The sequence below is a fragment of the Antrostomus carolinensis genome, unplaced genomic scaffold (assembly GCF_000700745.2).
Source record: "Antrostomus carolinensis isolate BGI_N321 unplaced genomic scaffold, ASM70074v2 scaffold21756, whole genome shotgun sequence".
Classification (NCBI taxonomy): Eukaryota; Metazoa; Chordata; class Aves; order Caprimulgiformes; family Caprimulgidae; genus Antrostomus; species Antrostomus carolinensis.
In genome coordinates, this window is record NW_010321456.1 from 49,387 (window position 1) to 70,510 (window position 21,124).

At 33.6% G+C, this 21,124-nt stretch overlaps 1 protein-coding gene across 1 annotated transcript in view; it reads right to left on the bottom strand.

Annotated features, from left to right (window-relative positions):
- The window catches only part of RPGRIP1L (RPGRIP1 like), a gene marked incomplete at its 5' end in the record, with an annotated part of 58,738 nt that overhangs the window by 10,180 nt on the left and 27,434 nt on the right, over positions 1-21,124 (bottom strand). The window contains 8 exons of the mRNA XM_029085446.1: positions 393-477; positions 4,815-4,998; positions 13,781-13,878; positions 14,994-15,156; positions 16,746-16,817; positions 18,480-18,563; positions 19,800-20,014; positions 21,079-21,124. The exon at positions 21,079-21,124 is cut by the window's right edge and continues 318 nt beyond it. Coding sequence (XP_028941279.1) covers positions 393-477; positions 4,815-4,998; positions 13,781-13,878; positions 14,994-15,156; positions 16,746-16,817; positions 18,480-18,563; positions 19,800-20,014; positions 21,079-21,124 — 947 coding nt within the window. The remainder of the gene's footprint in view (positions 1-392; positions 478-4,814; positions 4,999-13,780; positions 13,879-14,993; positions 15,157-16,745; positions 16,818-18,479; positions 18,564-19,799; positions 20,015-21,078) is intronic.

Here is a 21,124-nt window from a genome sequence, read left to right on the forward strand (position 1 = left end):
TACTCTGAATTCAGAAAGTAACAGATATAGTACTCTACCATTATGTGCTTTTCAAATTCATTACTGATAGAATGCTGATGATAGAATTGCTTTTGCAAAATAGGTTATTAAAAAAAACCAAACAAAAACAAACTAAAACACAACAGCACTAAAACAACATTAAGTGAGGTTGCAATATTCCATGCCACATAAACCTACTAAGGGAAGAAATGTAGATCAATCACCACACCAGAATGGTAGGTATCATTCCCAGCTGAAATAAAATTTTCTCTAGTTAGTTAGGTATGTATTAACTTCTCAGGGATACCTCCTCAATAAAGTCAAACAACCAGGCAAACCATAAGCATTATTTACAAAGAGCGTTGACAGAGTTTTTCAGCACTAACATGTACCTGTCTGTAGGTAGGTCTGGCTTTAGAAGCACAGCCTTGAGATACTCTCTCCTTGCAGGATTATCTGCCTTATCCACATGTATCACTGCAAAGCAAATCAGAATTAATACGGTTAGTTATCAATTGTTTTTCATCTTTTAGAAGAAAGAGCATGAAGAAAAGAACTAAGGAAGAGAAACATTTATTTTCCTTGTCTTTCCTAAGGAAAAGCAAGAATGTTAGAATCAAACTTGAAAGGTCATGTGATCTAATGGCGTGTCACTGGCAGGTTTATGTGCACACTGTCAAAAAAGATACAAGCAGCATCTAAGCATGCCACATAGCTGTCATCTTCTGTTAACGGCAATAGCAGTCATGATTTTAAAAGCCAGTGGTCTTTATTGCTTTGTATTTGAAGTGATTTACTGCATTTTCTTCCACTGAGGAAGCTAGTGATAATGATAATGTATGGCAGAGTGCTTGTCCTTTTTGACAGCCTCAGTAATTTAATCCTCATTTCCTGCCACAATATTTCAATAAGAGAAATATCTAGACCAATGGACTGGAGAAAATCCACAGCCTGGGGAGTGTGAGTGCTCTGAAAGCCTTTTACTGTTTTAATTTAAAATACAAACACAAGGACCAACTTTTAATTTTTGTACCACTAATATGACCTACAGTGAAAAATCACCTTGGTTTGGAAAAGCAATAAAAGAAAAAGAAACAGGGGTTTAGGAAATTCTTTAAGAACTTCTTGGGCATTTTATATTAAGAAAAGTATCAGCCTACAAGTATCAGTAAACTACTGGTTATGAAAGATTACGAAAATTCAGGATGTAAGCATTGAAAAAAACAGTGCTAAAGGAATTACTTTTTTAAAAAAAGGAAGAAATGCAGCTGAAAAAATTTTGCCATGACTGAACTAGAATTAATATAACCTTCTGAGAAAGATAAATAGCTCTTAAGAACATTTTTCATTTGTTTTTGAGGGCAGGAGGAACAGTTAGAAATTTGCAACATTTTTAATTCCAACATCTGTAATAGTCACATGCCTCACTCTTCTAGTTACTCTGTCACTGTATTCAAAAAAGCTCTTTTTCACTCTCCACTCCACATTAAGGTTTCCTCTTCCTATGTGCTGACAGAAATCCTTAACATATTTCATACTCTCTTCTACTGTCTAAAAGAAACATTTGTATAAAAAGAAATTACCAATACTACCAAGGAGCAGAGAGTACTGGAATACAGGAGTACAAGAGATAGGAAGGCTTAAATTAATCCCTTGTAGAGGGATTTATTGAGGGACATATCTCCATAAAAGTCCTCCTAGGAAGCACACCTTCCAAGTTTCTGGTTCTCCAGTTTTCTCCAAAGCTGCTCCTCAACTCTTACTGGGCCAGAAGAATCACTATTAGGAATCGGTTCCTTTCAGAAACCAGCCAGTACAATTGGTATCTGAATCATTCAACCAGAGGAATCTGCAATTTCTCTGCTAACAGAAAGCAAAGCACTAGTGCTCTGGCTTGGAATCCTTAGTTTCCACCCACAGTATTCTTACTTTCTTAGACAGGTTAAAAAGAGCTGCTAGTGCCATCTGCTATTCTTTTGGGTGTGTGGATGACTTTCCACATGTGCTACTCTCATGGCCAAGTGCTCCTGGGGCCACCACAGGAAGTGATGGGGAGGCAGCAGGGAGACAGATGGACAGCCAAAGAACTTCAAAGGAGCTGCCACATCAACAGATTCTTCCCCTTGCCATAAGCATCCCAAATGGAATTTCCTAAGTTTACTAATACTGTATCTAAACCAATTTTAAATTGAAATTATACACAAAACTAAAGAATTTGAATTCATTTCACTCAATGGAAAAATTCAGACTAGCAAGTAAAACATTCAGCACAAGAACTCCATTCCAGTCTGGGGAAAACGATTAACCATAGTGAAAATATATTTTTAGATCCTGATGAATAACATGCTTTCATATCACCCCTTAGTACTACTTGAACTTAGAAGCAGAACATTGCTCCAAGGCATGGAACATCTCATATTTCTATCCAATCAAAAGCAAAAATCATTCAAAATTAACTTGTGACAGTTTGCATCTCAAATTATATTTTAAAGTTTGTCCTAAAGAAGCAATAAAACCTAAAGACTACAATGACCCGAGAACCTTGTTAAAAATCACTGCAATTCCAATCATTAACACAGCTGGTTCTGTTATAGCCTATTTTTTTCATAGTTCACTTTCTAACAAAACCAAATGACTATGTGATGGAGCACAGTTTCATCAAAATGATGAAGAAAAAAGGTGTCACTGTGTTGAGCTTTAGTGGAGAAACGGAATAAACACAAAGTAGTATAACAATATTTTCAGGTGCAAGGTCTTAACACTGCTGTGAGTTATACTGAGAAATCCACCTTTTAGAATATGGATCTTCAAAAATTTACTTTTAATAAAAACCAAACCCCATCACCTTTCTACCACTAATGAACACAACAGCTCCTCTGCTCAGTCATCAGTAGATATGTCATGGAAAATCAAGAGTTATGCAGTAAAAACCCTAGAGTTTATAAACCTCCCATTCAAGTTACTGTTTCAAAACCCTGGAAGTAAGAAAATTATCTTCTAACTATTCCTAGTCAAAAAGTCAGTCAAAATAAACAATTAATGTCGTTACATGCTCTATCCATTTGCAAAAAGGGAAATTCATAGGATCTTGTATATCCAGTTCATTGGAGTTCTACTGCATTGTTTTTCAATAAGATCCCATTAATCTTCTGGTATCTTACGTGCCAAGCAATGACAGCAAAGGATGTGCAAAAGCTATGGGAAAACTTCAAATGTTTTTTAAGCAATGAATCTCATGGGTCTTCTGTATCAGTTGTTTTTAAAACAGTCAAGCTGTTCCAGTTTTAGTTTTATTTATAAGAATTAATGATTTTTAGATTAGTTATGGACTTACCTTAATTTTTTCCATGCAAAAATCTAGAATACTATTAGTTTCCTTCTAAGCTCAAAGTTAATGTCTTTCTACCCATGCAAATATCATTTTTATTAAAGAAAATATTCAATTAACCTCAAGTATTCAATATACCCAAATCTAATTAGACATGAATAAGAGATGCAGTAAAGCTATAGTAAAAACACACACAGAGATTTCATTACTATTATCTTACTGGCTTTCCAACTGACACTATCAAACAGGAGACTCATTAGGTTTTTCCCCCCTATATGCAAAGCCCATCTTGAGAAGAAATTAGATGACCAATTATCTCAGCAAAACTCTGCAAATAACCACATTGGTATCATGCTGCCGAATACAATCCTGAAGCAATTAAGACCTTGATATTGATTCGTTAGGATATTTTGAAGTATAAACAGTTCTAGATTCAATACTTAAGCAGAAAATAGTCAAAACCTGGCTTCAGAACGTCAATTTTTCTAGCAGAAATCATAAGACACAGCACTACCAGATTGGAAAGCCTTATAAATTATAGTCTCTACAAAGCTTAATACTATTTTCCAAGTATCACAGCTTGAAATATATTTAAGTTTCATAATTGTCTTAGGAGTCTGAAATTTCATTCTGTATTCATCACAACTTTGCTGCATCTTGCTAATTTAACTTTGCAGAGTCAACACTTAAAAAGCTAGTATCATGCTTAGACCATACACAAACAGGAATCAGAATATTGTGTAAGAATTTTTATACCTTCTGAATGCTTTTTATATTCAAAGCAATAAGAATTCAAGAAGCAAGAGAAAATAAAAGTGTTAAATAGTTTTTATAGGCTTACCGTGTTATTTTAAGGAGATTTAAAAACTAGTATTTGTCTGCTTATTTAGAACATTCGGATGGTGAATATTGTTCAGCTCAGAAAAAGAGTTCTTACATGATGTCTCGTTTAGTATATGATACCAGAAATCCCATTTGTTTGAATGGAAGTAAGCCTCAGTCAATGAAAGAGTTTGCAGTGCTATTAGGTTGTTGGGGTTTTGCCCCCCCCCCCAAAGCCTTATGAAGATCACTGTCCTTTCTCCGAGTCACAGAAGTTAACACATTATGCCTTGTCCTCTATATTCTCTCTCAAATGAGCAGTGCCACTACAGAGATGGTTGATGTGACACCTATGAGAGATTTCAGTCTTCAACTATGGGGTAATTCAATAGTTTATGAGTATTAGGAGGATACAAGTGAATAAATTCCTTGGTAAGTCTCCCTCTAAAATCAGGTTTCTAGATGGTAGCAATTTTAAAGATCTGTGACACCATTTTTGCAAAGCCAGTTTTTCCAAACTTATTTTGAAAAGAATGCTCCACTTGAATGTCCACATTAGTGGCGTGTCACAAACAGCAAACTGACACACCTTGGTAGGCACTTTCATAAGACAGAATTCAAGAGAAGAAAGACGCCTGCTCAGGAATACATCAAACTTACTTACCATTGCTATAGTGATAGTGAATCCTCTGACCACCTGTTGGTTTTGGAAGTGACAGTGGGGTCTCCCCCACAGGGAAATCTTGAAATCTGCATTCTACAAACAGCTGCTGTATTGTTTCATCTGATACAATTCGTGACTCAGTGAGACCGAGCGATATAACTTCAACTCGGATTTTTTCAGTTGCCTATACAAACCACAAACATAATACAAATTATTTTGTGTTTCTTGAAGTGTTAACACAAAACAAATAAACATACACACATGTAAATCATTTATTATTTTGTATGATTAACACTGATGGATTGTTTTTGACATAGTCACAATGAGATTCTAAAGCCCCAGGGTTTGTAGTTTAAGAATATTGTTGCAACAGACACTGATTTACATTCCATGTTGAAAATATTTTTGAAATAGTCAGTGCAATAGCTGCAGAAGATTAGGTTAAGGTTATTTTAATGTACAAATGATATCTGAACCACAAATCTCAGTTGCCATTATTTTTAGCTATGCAGCAAAGTGATTTTTATCTTCATCCTGTAACTACTTGAAACAGTCTCAAGTAATACTAGGTACCAAAGTTCTCCAAACAAAAGAGAATTGTTACTCAGTGCCCACTGCAGACTATACTACAACTAGTTCAATCAAAATCCAACAAGTCATAGAGTAATTAGACATGTAAAGTTAACACCATATTTCTATGGAATTCAACTTCATATACTGAACTTTTCCAGTTAAATCAAATGTAGATCTAAAAGTTAAAATTAACAATATGAGAATAAAAGTAATATCCCAATTGTTCGTCACCAGAGCCTTTTCTCATTATCTTGAACTAAAATAACATTTTTCTGTTGCTTATATGAAATTTTTTCATGCTGTTCTGCAAAGTCTGTATTATTTGCATACAGATACATTTTAATAAGCTTTATGTACTTAAGTGGGAATGTCAGACTTGACACAGAGTCACAAATATTTCCCTAGGTAACTCTGTAATTCAAAGAAAGAACAGCCACTATGGTTTCAAAATTGGAGTACATATGCAAGCATTCAAAGATGAGATTCTTCAAAGAGCAAACAGAACAAATTGGAGTTCAGAAATGTGAAAAAAAAATTTTTTTTACTTCTTTCTTTTCTTTTCAAGTTCATAACTTTATTAAAAATATTTCCCCTATGTGGAAATATTTTGTCAATTTTTGATTATAAACTTAAATCACTTGAAGTAATAAATTATATTCAAAAGATTAGCTTTCTAGATTCAGTGTTAGAACTGCAAGCCAATATTCTAATTTATTGTGGAAATGGCTTATTTTTTTCAAGCAAATTATATAATTATTCAAACTGAAAAGCAGGCGTATCCTATTGTAAAAATATCCATAATATAGAACAATTTCCATTGCTGTCAAGCCCTTTCAATATTTGATGAAGTAATTTTACCCCCTCCTTTCAAAAGACATTTCCTTTTATTATGCATCCTAAGACACTTTAACTAAAAACCCAAATCTGAATATTTCAATAAGGTTGTTTTATTATTCAGTAGATTCATGGAAATTTTACTAGGATGACAGTGAAAATTCCCCACCATTCTGTCTCCACTAATACAGGTACACGGCTTCAGCTGGCAATATTACTGGGATTAGCATAGAATGATGAAATATTTAAAGGAATTTTTTTTTCTAAAATCTAATAAATCAAATGACTGCCAAATGTCATTAAAGTGATGGTCTTTGACTTGAATATGCTTTTCATATTCAAATTTGGAAAGAAAGAGATGAAAGCCTGGAAAGGTTACTCAGTTTCAACTAATAACCTCAAGCACTCTATATTCACATGCATTAAAAACCCGAAATTGGCTCTATTGTCTAATTTTACTTCAGAAACAACTCTTTTCTTCTTGCACTGAACAGATGTATTAGCATCTGTATTTAAAATGATATGCTGACTGGTTTTGTTCGCCCCAAAGTATTTAGCAGCTATGTCAAGCTAGTTTGTACACAGACAGTAGTTTATGAATCAAGTCCAAATACAATATCCTGCATTATAAAGTATTTCTTTTACATAACTTAAAATTTGTTTGACATATTTAACACTTGTAATTGTATACAGTTTTTCAAGGATAGCAGGGTAAATCCAGTTATTCTGCTTTCTAACTTGGAAGGAAGAAAATAACTGAGTCATACTATTAGAAAATTGTAAGAAAAAATAATAAATTACTTTAAAGCTTAACAATCTAGAATATTTTAAGGCCTGTATTGTTTAATAGAAAGCATGAATACAACATATACAAAGGAGAACAGAAGCTGTTTAAAAAAAGATATTTACAAATAAAAAATACAGAACTGCTTAAGAACAGCATAGCTAGCATGACATATTTCACTGCTAATACAAAAACGCTCATTATGCAGCCATGCTGAAAATATATGTAGCACCCAATATACGATAGGAATTAATTTTTAAATAATCATTTATATTTCTATGATGCAGGGTGAAGTATGTTATTTAAATCTTTTCCTAAGTGATGTGGGTGGTTTTGTTTGTTTGTTTTGGTTTTTTTTTGTTTTGTTTTGTTTTTTAGCCTTGGTCATTCTACTTTGACAGGAAAAAAATTACTCTTTAAATTTAGTATTTAAAACAAAATACAAAATGAAATTTCCTCTAACAGAGAGACTGGGTATGTATTAAAATAAAGAATATTAAATGCTTTCAAAGACTGTCTCTGAGAAACTGGTTCAGGGCTCTCATTTCAAGTGAAAAAAAAACAAAAACAAACCAAACAAACCTAAACCAGGGGCAGGATACTTAGTCTATAGCAATACTCTTTTTTTACCATTTAATATTGACTCTTTGTAATCAACACTACCCAGAGACTTGGAAGAATCACTGAACTCCTTCAATAAGCTTTAGGATTAGGTTAAGTACTAAATGCACTGGACATCACGTCAGAATCTGAAGTCCCAACATAACTTTTCTCATCTTTCTAATGCTTGAGATTAAAACAGCTTTTTTTTTAATTCCATAAAAAGTCTTGATTGCCACCTTCATGAAGCTGTATATTCCGTATTTTGATTTCCTTTTTTGGTCACAAAATGCTAAGACTTTTATGTGAATAATAAAATTCCAATTGAGTCAAATGGGCCACAACATCATCCCACAGAATTGTGTGTTTTACAAAAAAAGTTTGTGTTTTCTGCACAAAACAGCAGCATGGAAAATGTCTTGCTTATAGAAACAATGTAAACAGTGTTCCTATTTTCTACACCCACAGTTTTATTAACTAATATATTGCCGTTGAAAAACTAAAAATAAAGGAAACTTCTCAACTGTAAGATCAACTTGCATCCTATCTTTACCAATCCTCAAAAATATTTATGCTTTACTCCTTAATATTTTATAAATTTCTTTGCACAGTTCACTTATTAACTTGTTCCCTTCCATTTCAAGCAAAGAGCACATCAGATAAACTATAAGCTATTGTCTAATAATCACAAGTAACCATTTATTTGCTATCAATACTTCAATCACTATCAGTATTACTCGATTGACAAATATATTTATTGAATGGGAAATCATCCTTTTCCTCTATCAAGTGCTAAATTCCTGTGATCATCCTATTTACAACAGAGCCACAACAGAACTGCAAAGGAATGCTATCAGAGGAAACTCAACCTAATTAACTGTTCAGAAACATAACCATTACTCATTAAGTATATGATTCAGAGGTGAACATTTCACAAATACACGTAAAAATATATAGTACAAAAATTATTTAAGGTCCTTAACTACAGCGATTTTTCATGTTAGGAACAACATCATCTATTTTTAGATTTTCCTCATACTGGGGTATATGTGAGACTAGAAAGAAGGTTACAGAAATGCTCCATGTTCCCTCTCCAAATGGATGCGACTTTGAAAAGTCCATGCACTTCAGACTCTCCCTAAGGCCTGGGGCAAGGAGATCTCCCCTTGTTCAATAGCTCTTTTGGAGTCAGATTTACTGTGAAGGAGGAAAAGGCACTTATAATCTTCCCCCAGCATCACTGTTTTTGCCATGTGCTAGGAGAAGAATGCAATGGCACAAGGTTAGCACCATAATAAGGTTCAATGCAATCCCCTCAGCTCAGTCTAGAATTAAGAACATGCTAAACAAAAAAAATATCTGTGGCAAAAAGTATGTCTCTGGTGCCATTTTATCTAGTGCAGAGTCCAAATTCATAATTTTCAGAGCATGAATTAAGCTTCGGTATCTTCAAAGGCATGAATTACCTGCTACAGCTTGAGATGATTCAATGATTAGATATTGCCTCTTCTGTGCAAATCTGTACAATACCCATCGATGCATTGATTTTTTTCAGAAAAGACAATTTCTAATTCAATATAAAACACCAAACATTTTAGAAAATACTAAGTTCTTGAGGGTTCTGAAGCTTTCCCACCATGACAACTATACATCTGAACTTGCACTTTGCTCATATTGCAACTTTTGATCATCTGAATAATACACTTTCTTCCCTTCAAAGGGGTTGCCTCCCCCAACCTTTCTGAAGAATAAACAATAAATTGTTCAATGTTTCTCCTGAAGTTAAATTGTTTTTAAAGGTTTGGTTTTGCAACTTGTCTGTGGCACTGCCTCAACCAACAGCTTCTAAAGATAAACCAGGGAGGAATAAATACAAAAAGCAGATATATCTGGAGCTGTTTGACCGGTGACATACAAACTTTCTCAACTCTGAGTTTTATTTTCTCCCCAAGGAATAGGGAAGCCTACATAAGCAATATTGTTACAGTCCTGAACTAAGCTATACCTCTCTCTATTGCAGACTATCTCAAAGAGAAGACTTCATTTTTTCAGTGGACAATATAGACATGCAGAAATTAATGGAATTTCTCTTGCTCTCATGTTATCCACGGTGTGAAAAAAAAAAATATGATTGATGATATATATGGCAGCTAATTAAAACACAAATTTAGTTTCAAATCCCATTCTTTGCTTTTCAGACCTCCAGTTAGAAAAATATACCTTTACTTGTAAAGTCACCATAACTTACTACCATCTCAATGAGCTCTGATAAATACAGTCTCTCAAGTAAGCAACTGAGAAGCATTTGTATTCATAACCACAAAAAATACTACCGGTTAACTTAGAAATACTTTTCCTGTGGGCTTATGCACACAGACTGAAATCTGACTTTCTACTTAATATTCTGACTAATTAGTTTTGTTACCTAAAAAGTAATGATTTACCTAATGACTTAAGATTCTGTTGTTTTGAATCATTTTAAAAGTGGTGTTTGGGATTTTTGGTATCATCTCTCCCTCTTCTTTCAGTTCTTCCATCAAGATGAATGACTTGTAGTACGTGCTTCTAATTACTACTTCAAAGTATATTTGAGAAGTGCTAGAAGTTGTAAATCCATCACCTTACTGTACCGTCTATTCAAACTACTGTAATCTTCAAACTTTCTCTCTTTTACTTTAGTTCTTGTCTAATAGTGACCCTAATAGGAAACAATCACCTTAAAGATAATGGCAAATGCTCTTTCTTAATCTTAGACCCATCAGTAGTCTTTGAAAATACTGACTATAAAGCTTGAATAAGTTACTTTCATCTTACTCTGATAAGATAGTTCTGTTTCATGAATTTTATTTATTGTTTTATTAAGTATACTGATGCAGCACTTTTACTTCTCCAGTATCTTACAGAAAAAAAGTATAAAGCAACTAAGGTTAGACAAGACTAAGAGAATATAAAGGATTAGTATGTCTGGCATGGTAGGACAAAGCCAACCCAGTAACACAGGGTAATACTAAAACACTAAAATTTTAGTCCTCTAAATTCAGATTAGATATTAATGAAACAGGCCAGTTTAAGAAAAGCATTGAAGTAAACCAAAGGTACCCGAGTCCTTCAGAAAATAAATGTAAAGAGAAATCAAGATAGACAAAATTGAAAATTGTAATACAATTTCCAAATAATTTTTTTTCAATGATTGTAGATACCCCATATGAGGAAATGCACTATTCAAGTAATTATACAAAAAAGGCATAATAAAAGGAAAAGTATTTATTGCTTTTCCATTGACCAGTAGAACCACAAGCAATTGGTACTGTTTTTTAATGGTGTTTAAGAGAGCTCTTCATGTCAAAATTAATTAGACCAGAGATCTTAATTTATAGGAACTAATAATTAAAATTTTCAATAAACTGCTATTAGCTCAAGATAATGCACTCACAGAATCCACAACGAAAAAGAGACATAAACACACCTATACAAAAAACAGAACTACCACCAAACAAATTGTTTTTGCCAGTAGTTCCCTTATGGGCACATTTTAAGACAACTTGGAAGCTGACAGCAGTAAATTTTATTGTGATAATTGAATGCCATATTATCTTCTGTAAGGATAAAGCGTAGACACAAGGGTGAAAGGGAGGAGGAGATGAAGAGAAAAGATTTTTTTTTATATATATATATATATATTTATATATACACACAATATAAAGATCATGCCAAAGAAAATGCAAATACCCAGTTTTGATGTCTATTTTGAGGATCTGAAACAAGGCTTTTAATCAATGTATTATACATCAAATTGATAATGTTAACTTCTGATTATTCAAATGTATGAAATATTCATAGAGAACTGTCCAAACTTTTACATTTCTCAGACTTCTTTTCTCTATTAATTATCATGCCTGGAAGCTTTTTAGTAAAAGCAGCAGCCATCAGCCTGACTGAACCTGACAAGCTAGCAAGGCCCAATTACACTGGCACTCTGTGGCACTTTGATGTACTGGAAACGAAAAGAGATAGGGGCAAATTGTATAGCACATTATGTTAATGACTTGATTTAATCCAGCCACTAAACTTTATGTAGCCTGTTAAAAAAGATGCTAACACTAATTACGCCACTTTGGAAAGGAAAGAAGGGGACAAGCATTTCATACCGACAAAGTGAAGCTCATAAATGTTGTAAATGAAATGAAACAAAATGAAGTAATCTATGATTAATTATACATCATAGACAAGAAGAAAAGAGAAAGAAGCAAGTGGTACAGCTAAGTACTGGAAAATCTGTTAGATACCCTTTATGATCAACATATCTAAGAAATAACCATGAACTGTCTAATTTGCAACATGCAAAAAAGAAACAGTATGATCTTAAATGGCTTAAACATTTTAGCATACAACTCAGATTTATAGGCTAATTAGCATAACGATCTCTAGAAATCACAGGTCTTATTTACAGTGTTTGATTACCAGCAGGATATTTATCTCAAAAGATAAAAGGTAGTGATTTTTAATCTTAAAAAAATACAAATTCAATCACAATTTTCACATGCTGTATTCTATAATTAGCCCAAGATTTCAATTATACCAGTGCCTATTTTTAAAATCCAATTTTTATCAAACATGTTGCCTCAATAGTTTATAGTTTTTGTTGTCTTATCTACCCTCCTTGAACGTGCACTTTGCTACCAGAGGAACAGAGCAATAAAGAGAGGTATAAAATAATGAACCTGAAATGAATCTACACTCAAAATCCTCCCAGAAGTGTTCTTAAATAATTTTGATAAATAAAATACAAGATTACTAAAAATGTATAGATCAATCATATTATAGTTTGAATTAATGGTAATAAGAAGTAGTCATTTTAGTTCTCAAAAGTACAGCTGAAACAGTTTTTTAACCTTTTACATGTAAACAATGCAATTCTGTCTTCAAAAGTACCCTCTGCACCTTTTGTAGCATATGAATGTGATAGCATTTCTAAATCCCTTCTACAACTTAAAAAAAAAAAGGAGCAATATTTCTCAAAAGAAGCATTGCTTCTTGTTGCTAGCTACTTTGTAAGATGTCACACAGCCTGGAAAAAAGGATTAAAAAAAAAATTTCTCAAACTATCTCTAGGCTATCAGATTGCAGAACATTAAAAAAAAAAGTTAAGACTGATAGAACCTAACAGTACATCCCTGGTCCTTTTAAAGAAGGCTAAGACAGATCAGAGAAGTATTAATTGTTAGAAGTTTTATAGTCCATTTTAAGTGTAGTTTTATATTTTTTAAGATTGTTCAGTCAGTGTTCGTAAAGTTACGAACTATTCTTATTTTTTCAGAGAACTATACTATTAAAATACTGTTCAAAGTAAATTTTCCAAATTTGTATGATGTGTTAATTGTATATATGACTTTATGCTCATTAATTGGTGGTGTCAAGAGAATATAATTACTGTACATTCCCACAAATAATAGTAGAAAATGAAGTCCACTGAAGTGACTGGATACCGTACATGCACAAACTTTATTGAAAACTGATGGTCAGTTCTAAAACTGTTGGGAAGTCAGAAGCAAAAAGAAATTTATGTAGATGAACTAGAAAATATATGCAAGGTTGGCATGTTATTAACAACCTCAAGCTTATGCAATTGCCATTTCAATAACATTCAATCAAGTCAACATACTGGGATGAAAGACAGAGGGTAGCTAAGCATTGCAGATTTACTACAGGCCTTGACAAGTGAAATTATCTTCCCCTTCTCCTCAGAAAGAACCGGAAGAAGCAGAAGAGCACATTTTCCCACATAAAGGCAACAGGTAGGACCGAACAAGACTAAGTTCTTTAGACATTCACATTACAGTAGTTATCTCTCATTAGGGAGACTTTGTGCAGGACTAAAATTTGAATTCAGATTGAATTTAATTAAAATGAATACTTCTAAGCGTGTATGACAATAATGGAAAAGATGAAAATTTCCTCATTAAAAAAAGATGTATAAAACACATTCACAATATGGTCAGGTTACCTTTTTTCTGTGGAAAAGGTGTCTATTTGAACTGGAAAAAGGACAACACACACTCATTGAAAATGCCTTAGAATCTGACTTTAGATATAGCAAAGCTACTCTTAGAGGACATTAGGCTTAAAATATTTTTCTTAGACTTACCAAATAATTGCCATAAATACTCTGACTCACCTGTTTAATATTCTTGTATATTGGACATGAAATGATACAGTCATCGCTGTCAGTTAGTATTGATTCAATGGAATAATTTTCTTGTCTATCATCTTGATCTGAAAAAAAAACCCCAAAACAAACCAAACAAAAAATGAAACAAAAAAAATCAATGTAGTTAAAAACCTCTGTATTGGTAGTACATCTAAGATACGCTGAGAAAACTGATATATTTGCTTTTCTAATAAATAAAGTATAAATGCGAGGCAAATCTCTTCCTTGCAGAGGATTAACATTGGCAAATCAATGACCTTTAAAGTCGTCTAAACTGTTTTTTTTTCTGATTTGCTAAAAAAATTAGTAATGTTTCCCAGATGAAAGTTGATGAGCCCCTATGTATGAACAACAGTTAGCTTTATATAAGAATATGGCCTGAATTTGTGGATTTCCTCTGACTATGTTTAACACCATGCACATGTAAAGAAGAATGTACTACTTTTTTTTTTTATTTTGAAAGTAGTTCTTTATGCAGATGGGTTATTTTCTAAAGCATTCAGCTCTTTTTTCTCTGAAGCAAATTACTTATAAACACAACAGGGATTCAAAATCATATTTTTCTAATTTTTCTAATGAATTCTTATGCAGAAGCTGCAAACAACTGAACATAAAATCTTAGCATCCTGCTTGTGCTTTTACTTTAAACTAGATATTGTTGACTTCATTTATTTCAATGATAAACAGTATAAGCTGGGAGGTGGAACAGGATGACCTGGCTTTTATAATCTTTAAATAAATCTGCCTCCAACAACTTTATGTCACAGATGTAGTAAGACATACTACCCCTCTCACTGAAAGGATTTCCGACATCAGCATTAGCTGTTATCTGCAGACAAAAGGAGCATATTCATTAAATAGTCTTTAGAACAGCATAGTTCTAAGGAAGAATATAAAGACATTTAAAATAGAAGCCAGGTTTCCTTTAATATTTTATGAATCTAGGTCAGATACCAGATTTTTGCATTCAATTACAATACTGTTTCCACTTGGGAAGAAAATAACACCACCATATCCACCACCCAGTTTCAGCTATAAAGTACACCAGAATATCATTGCTGTCATGAAGCTTCTCATAATGAGCCAGCTCCCACTGCTAGTAAGAAATGCTTAAGAAAATGGAAAGAAACATATATTTGTTAAGAAGATACAGTTACTTATTAATAAAAATGAATTCTACCTTCTGATTTCAATTCTTCAGTCATTTCTGTCTCATCTCCAGAGGTAACTGAGCTTTGGTTGGCCAGCTGCCCCTCTGACAGATGTGAGAGGTCATCTTTTTCCTGTTGAATTTCTTCAGCTATCTTCTTCACCTTATCATCTGCTAGCTTTTCTTGTTTAACCTCATGTACCACATGCTATATAAAAACAGATAAACTTAGAGTCTTTGTAACACGCCTGGAATAGTAAAAGTTGAAGTTCAAAACTTGAAGAGTTATGGCTCATGTTCATTATGCATAGCCTTTAAACAAAAATATTGCTTATGCAGTGCAGGAAACAATGAGAAGTTGTCAACTGCAGTAACAAATAATTGATACAGTAGAAGGGCAATTCTCTTACAATGTATATATGTGAAAACATAAGTACTGTAATCATTTGGTATCTGTCAACACATATACAGCCTGTTAGATTTACAGATTCATTTATATTTCAGATCTTTCAGTTCTACCAGACTAAGTTTTGAAAAAAAACAAACCAAAACCCAAAACCAAACAAACAAACCCCCCAGAAAACCCAAACCACCACCACTTTACTCAGTTGACAATTTTATAACTTAAATTATGCAGTATTTTCTGTTTCAAAAGCAAACTTAAATCATGTAAAAAAGAATTGGTTTTACTACAAATATGTTACCTAAGGTAAAATATCTTTAGTGCAGAACTTACTCTGAAGTAAGCTTATTCCCCTCTTTCTCTTTGAGTGCAATTACATAGAATAATACCTCATCAATGGATATAACATTACAGACATGGCATCTTCCATGGAAATTTGCTGGAGACCTATGCATTATTTATTATTCAACAATTCTCCTCTAGGACTGAATTTTCCACTGATGCCTCATCTCTCACCCTCAGAATCCATGAGATAACTTTCAGCTGTCCGTAGAAAATGCACATTTCCAAAACTGGACCTGAAGAGTTCTTTCTATTTTAACACACTTGGAGCCACACAAAGCAAAGCAATGTTAAAAAACCACTTAAGAGCCTTATTCTATAACTAAAGGTTATCCTTGAAGTTTTCAAGTTGTAGAAATCTGACTTTAAGTCTCTCATGCTCCTCCTTCGCATAGATGATGTGTCATGACCACTGTGTTTTAGACAATGTTTGGCCATTTTTTTTTAATTCTTTCAGTGACAGAGTTGCATTTTGAGACAAAAATTTCAGAGAAAGAATACTTTTTGATTATTCTACTTGACCTATACCATCTGATGTGGAGGAAACAAAACTTCCCAATCAAAGTCTCAGATAAGCTTTGAAGTAAAAAGATGAAAGGAAGAAAAGAGTCAGTAATTCAATGTTGTGTTACACCATTAGAAATTACAGTTTTCTGATCTGCCACAAATCATTACATTGAATCATTACAAACTGCAATATTTAATACTTTTTCTTCTCCTTGGAATGATGCATATTTAGCAATATTCCAAAGTTACTCTATTCTTCATTTCCCCCTGCTATATAATGGTAATTTTTAGAGGGAACAAAAAATAACCTTCATCCAAACATAGAAGGAAATAAGTAGAGATATTCATCTTTTTCTAATGGCCAAAAAAAGAAGATTGTCCTCACAAGGAATAACTTTTTTCATATTTCAGACAAGTTTTTGAGATATTACTTTACCATAGTTAAAATTTTGGTGCATGACTCTGAAGAAATAACCCACACATGAAATTCAAATGCAATATAAAGCTGCAAAACCTGAATAATCTCACACCTCTGAAACACTTGGAACTCTTGGAACCTCCATCTTCTGTGCAAGTTTCATGTTATTTTCAACCACAGAGCCCTAAGGTATGAGTAAAACAAGAGGAAGCCATTAACATATAGCAGACAATTAACACACAAAACAAGGTATAAATTTACTGGTGAAGCATTTGGACAGGAAATTATGTCTACCTTTGCTTCCCAGCATTAGCATTACTGCTTCTATTCTCTGCTATAGCTTCTACCTATGAGGCTGTGCAATTCTTACAAGAGGTTTGAGAGAATCAAACAATTCATCTCACTTTTTAGTGAGTCTCCTTTTTCCCAAAACAACCATTTGCTTTAGTATGTGTCTTATTAATATCGAAGAACTAGATTCTCTGCGATTCAGAAAACAAACAGGAAAATGAAACAGACTGTTCCTGTAGTTTTAATCTGTTGAACTTCTAGTTCTCTTGCATAGACACTCTCTTGCCATGTCACCATAAGATTTAGACATCAGAGAAGCCCCAGCTATTTCATTATTTAGTTCTAACAGTACTTTTGTCTCCAACCAGACAGTGAAGCTTGGATTTCAAAAACAGCTAGGGGGGCTGCCCACTCAGTAATGAAGACTTCTGATGGAGACTGAGTAGCTGTCTCCCTTAGAAAATCCTAGTTTGTGAAAAATTGTCAAACTCTGAGAAGTTACTGTTTGAACAGTTGAAGATATGTTGCATTGATATGTTAGCAACTGATATGTTGCTAACATTTCAGTTTTCCATATCTAAGTTCTCAAGAGATTTGATTTCATCACCATTCGACTTTTTTTTTTTTTTTAAATTAATAAACACAAGAGATCAACTTAATTCTGATTTCCAGTGTATGCTGTAGGGCTCAAAACAAAGTTCTAGTCATGGTAAACTGAACAATAGCAGAACCACCTATGAATTGAAAACTGATGGTAACACTTCAAAAAACAAATCCAATCAAGGCATTTACAAATGGAAAAAAAATGATCACAGCTAGTTTTTAATTAATTAATGCAACATGTTATCAACTAATAATAATGGTCACAACCTTTTATAATTAGCTGTTAAACAATCTACCTTAACTTACTGGATTTAATTAAGAAAGTAAATACAGCCTATCCTTAGTTCTCTGAAGGTAGATTATTTAAGATCAAATGAAAATTTACACCATACAGCAGCTACGTTTGAGTTAGTTCCACACAGACTCTCCTGGTCTGGAAGGATGTACACATGATAGTGCATCCCAAGTTCAAAATTGTTTTCACAGTGCGTGCAGTCTCAGCTGATAAACCTTGTTTAAGAGGTGACTCTGAACTGTGTCAAAATTGTGCATCTCATTAGCACAACTCTCAGGATCTGTCTGGATCAAGATGGTTTCTGTAGAACCATTTATATGTCTATGCAAGTGGTACACTGTACAAACACTTTAATCAATAACCCATAGAGCTGAGAAACACAGTGCAGATTGGTCCTGTTTGAATCTGCCATATTTCTACGAAAGTTGAAGTTTGTAAACTGTAGAGGGTAGTAAGAAATTCTGAGGGAGTCACACAAATATCCCTGTATTGTATTCCCCAGCTATATGCTGTTATCATTCATTGCCTGGCACATCCCAGTTTTGTGCTGCTAAAATAATTGAGTGTTCTCGATTATTAGTTCTATAAATTGTCCATACTGAGACATAAATAATCTTTCTTGTTTCAACATGCATGAGTAAAATAGTTAAAATGTACTGTCATCTGTATTGTACTAAGATCCAGAAAAGATACCTTCTTGTCTGCTTGAGCTCCACGTTGCCTTGGTTTGGGTATTGGTTTCTACAATAAAACAAATATAGTTGAAGACCATTTCTTGCCATATTCTAACCATCTTATTTTACAGTAAATTTTGAGGGACCCTAATTTTTCCCCAAGCAGAAATCTAATTGCACTAAATTCATTCCTAAACAGGTAAGATGATGTAGATCCTGATTGAATGAGCAACTTGCCCTAAATGGGGATACCTTTCAATGTATGTCACAAATGGTTAAAAATCTGTACAGAACATCTATGCAATGCACTGTGAGTTCTAGGTGAGAAATAATTGTAGGACTGAAGTCAGAGGTACCATACATGTGGCAGAATGATTTATTGTTGTCATATATGGAGTGTTTGATATATTTTCTTTGTCTGTAGACTTATCATATCTTTGACACCTTTCTTCATGCCACTCTCTTTGGAGAATTTTATCACAGAAACAGAAGAGAGACTGGTAATAGTTGTGAAATTAACAAAATGATCCAGAAATATTTCTGTCATGATGTTATAATGCAAAGCACAAAAAAAAAGCCCAAAACAAAAACAAAAACAAAACAAACCCAAAACAAAAAAACCCGGTTTATTACTCTTTATGCTCTACTCTCTTGATGAAGGTAGCAATTATCCTCCATTTTCACTGATTTTTATAGACGAAAAAGATCTTTACGGTACTTTTAATTTATGGGTGATTTTTAAGAAGCTATTGAGTATCTTAGCACCACGCTCCAGGTACCAGAATAACAAAGAGTGTGGTACAGATATACCTATGTATCTGTACATATGGCTTGGGCCTGCCTACTTCAGAATTCTTTTAGCTCAACTGACTTGGGTTGTGTCCGAGTTTCTATGGGACCACAGAAACAATAGCTGATTTCATGACCTTTATAAATTTCAACTGTAGCCCTGAAGTTGCAAAAGTATGTGACTACATTTTATGTAGGACATCCACACTGGAAAGAGAATTAGTAAGCACTAAATTTATAGGGAAGACATTTAATGTTTGTTATTTCTCCTCCCTTTTCTCCCCGTTCTTTTTGCTAACAAGTTACCTACCATTATAAAAGACTTTAAAAGTTTCTGGACACAAGAAAGATTTTACTTCCCAAAGGAAGTTGAAGATGATGGTTACAAGAAGGATTTGTACTACGTCTTATTTTACAGTAAGGACAAATCCTGGTCATCAGGGAAGAACTAAATGACCTGCTGTAATAGGTCTTTTATATCTCTTAACTTCTGTGAGTTTGTTAAATTACTTACTGTCACTGATGAAGCAAAAGAAGGAGACAGGGCTGGAGTCTGTGTTTTTCCCTCTGCTAGTAATTCAGTTGCCATTGATTTCTCATTTTGAATGTCATTCACTAAGTCTGCAGCCACTGTTGGTCCACATGGTGGTAGGTAGACAAACTTCCATTTTAATTCAACTGTGATGGTACCAGTAGCACATCCTTCAGAATCTCGTAGTTCAAAAGTACCTGAAAGCAAAATGCAAATCTTGCCTAAATTATCTCATTCTATACATATACAAGAAAACAAAATACAAAACTGAATGGGATTCAGGAATTAAGTAACTTAATAGTCTTCATTTTAGAAGCTAAACAGTATCAAAATATTGTGTTTGGAGATCCAAATGTATCCAATATAACATCATGGACATTCAAAAATACAGGATTTAGAAGGGACTGGATTATTGTGTTCATTCAAGATGCCCTGTAGGTTTCTCAGATAATCCAATACCAGATAACTAATTCTTATTAACATCTTTCAAAAAAAAAAAAAAAAAAAAAAAAAATCGAACTAAAACATTTCCATGTTTTACTAATACTAACTTTTGTTAAAGAAAATATAAGGGGTTTAAACATCTGTGAGTTACTCTATCTTTATTGAAGCAGAAACATCCTAAATTTACTTGCAAATTTTCTCCTATTATCCATTTATATGGGATAACGATAGAATCATATTTTAAAATTTTAACAAATGCCTTATAGTTGACAATTAAATAATCATTAAGTAGCTTTTATATTACAAACACAATAGTAAATTTGTAAATGATATCAACTTGGAGCAGCTGATGCACTGAAGGCAAGGCTGCTACTCACACAGTAGAAAAATGGGCTGATGGAAACCTCATGAAGTTCAACAAAAGCAAATGCAAAGTCTTGCATTGGCCCAGGAATAGCCTCAAGTAGCAGGACAGGCTGAGGGCTCACTGGCAACAAGCAGCCTTGAAGAAAAACAGCTAGTCCTGTTTGACAAAAATAATATAAGCTAGCCAAGCTGTGTCTTTGCAGCAAAGAATGCCAACTGCACTCTGGCCTGTACTAGCAAGAATTCAGTCAAGCAGGTTCACAGAAGTTTCACACTTTATTCGACACCTACGAGATGGTATCTAGAATACTTGTTGAATCTCATACAACTGGCCTTGGCTCATCTGTCCCACCTGTCCAGATCCCTCTGAAGAGCCTTTCTTTAGTTTAGTTTTAAAAGAGATAGGAACCAGGAAGTGAAGATGTTAAGTTTAAAGAGATCTAATTCTTACCTGAAATAGATCTGTCACGTGCTAAAGAAATAAGAGGCACATTGGC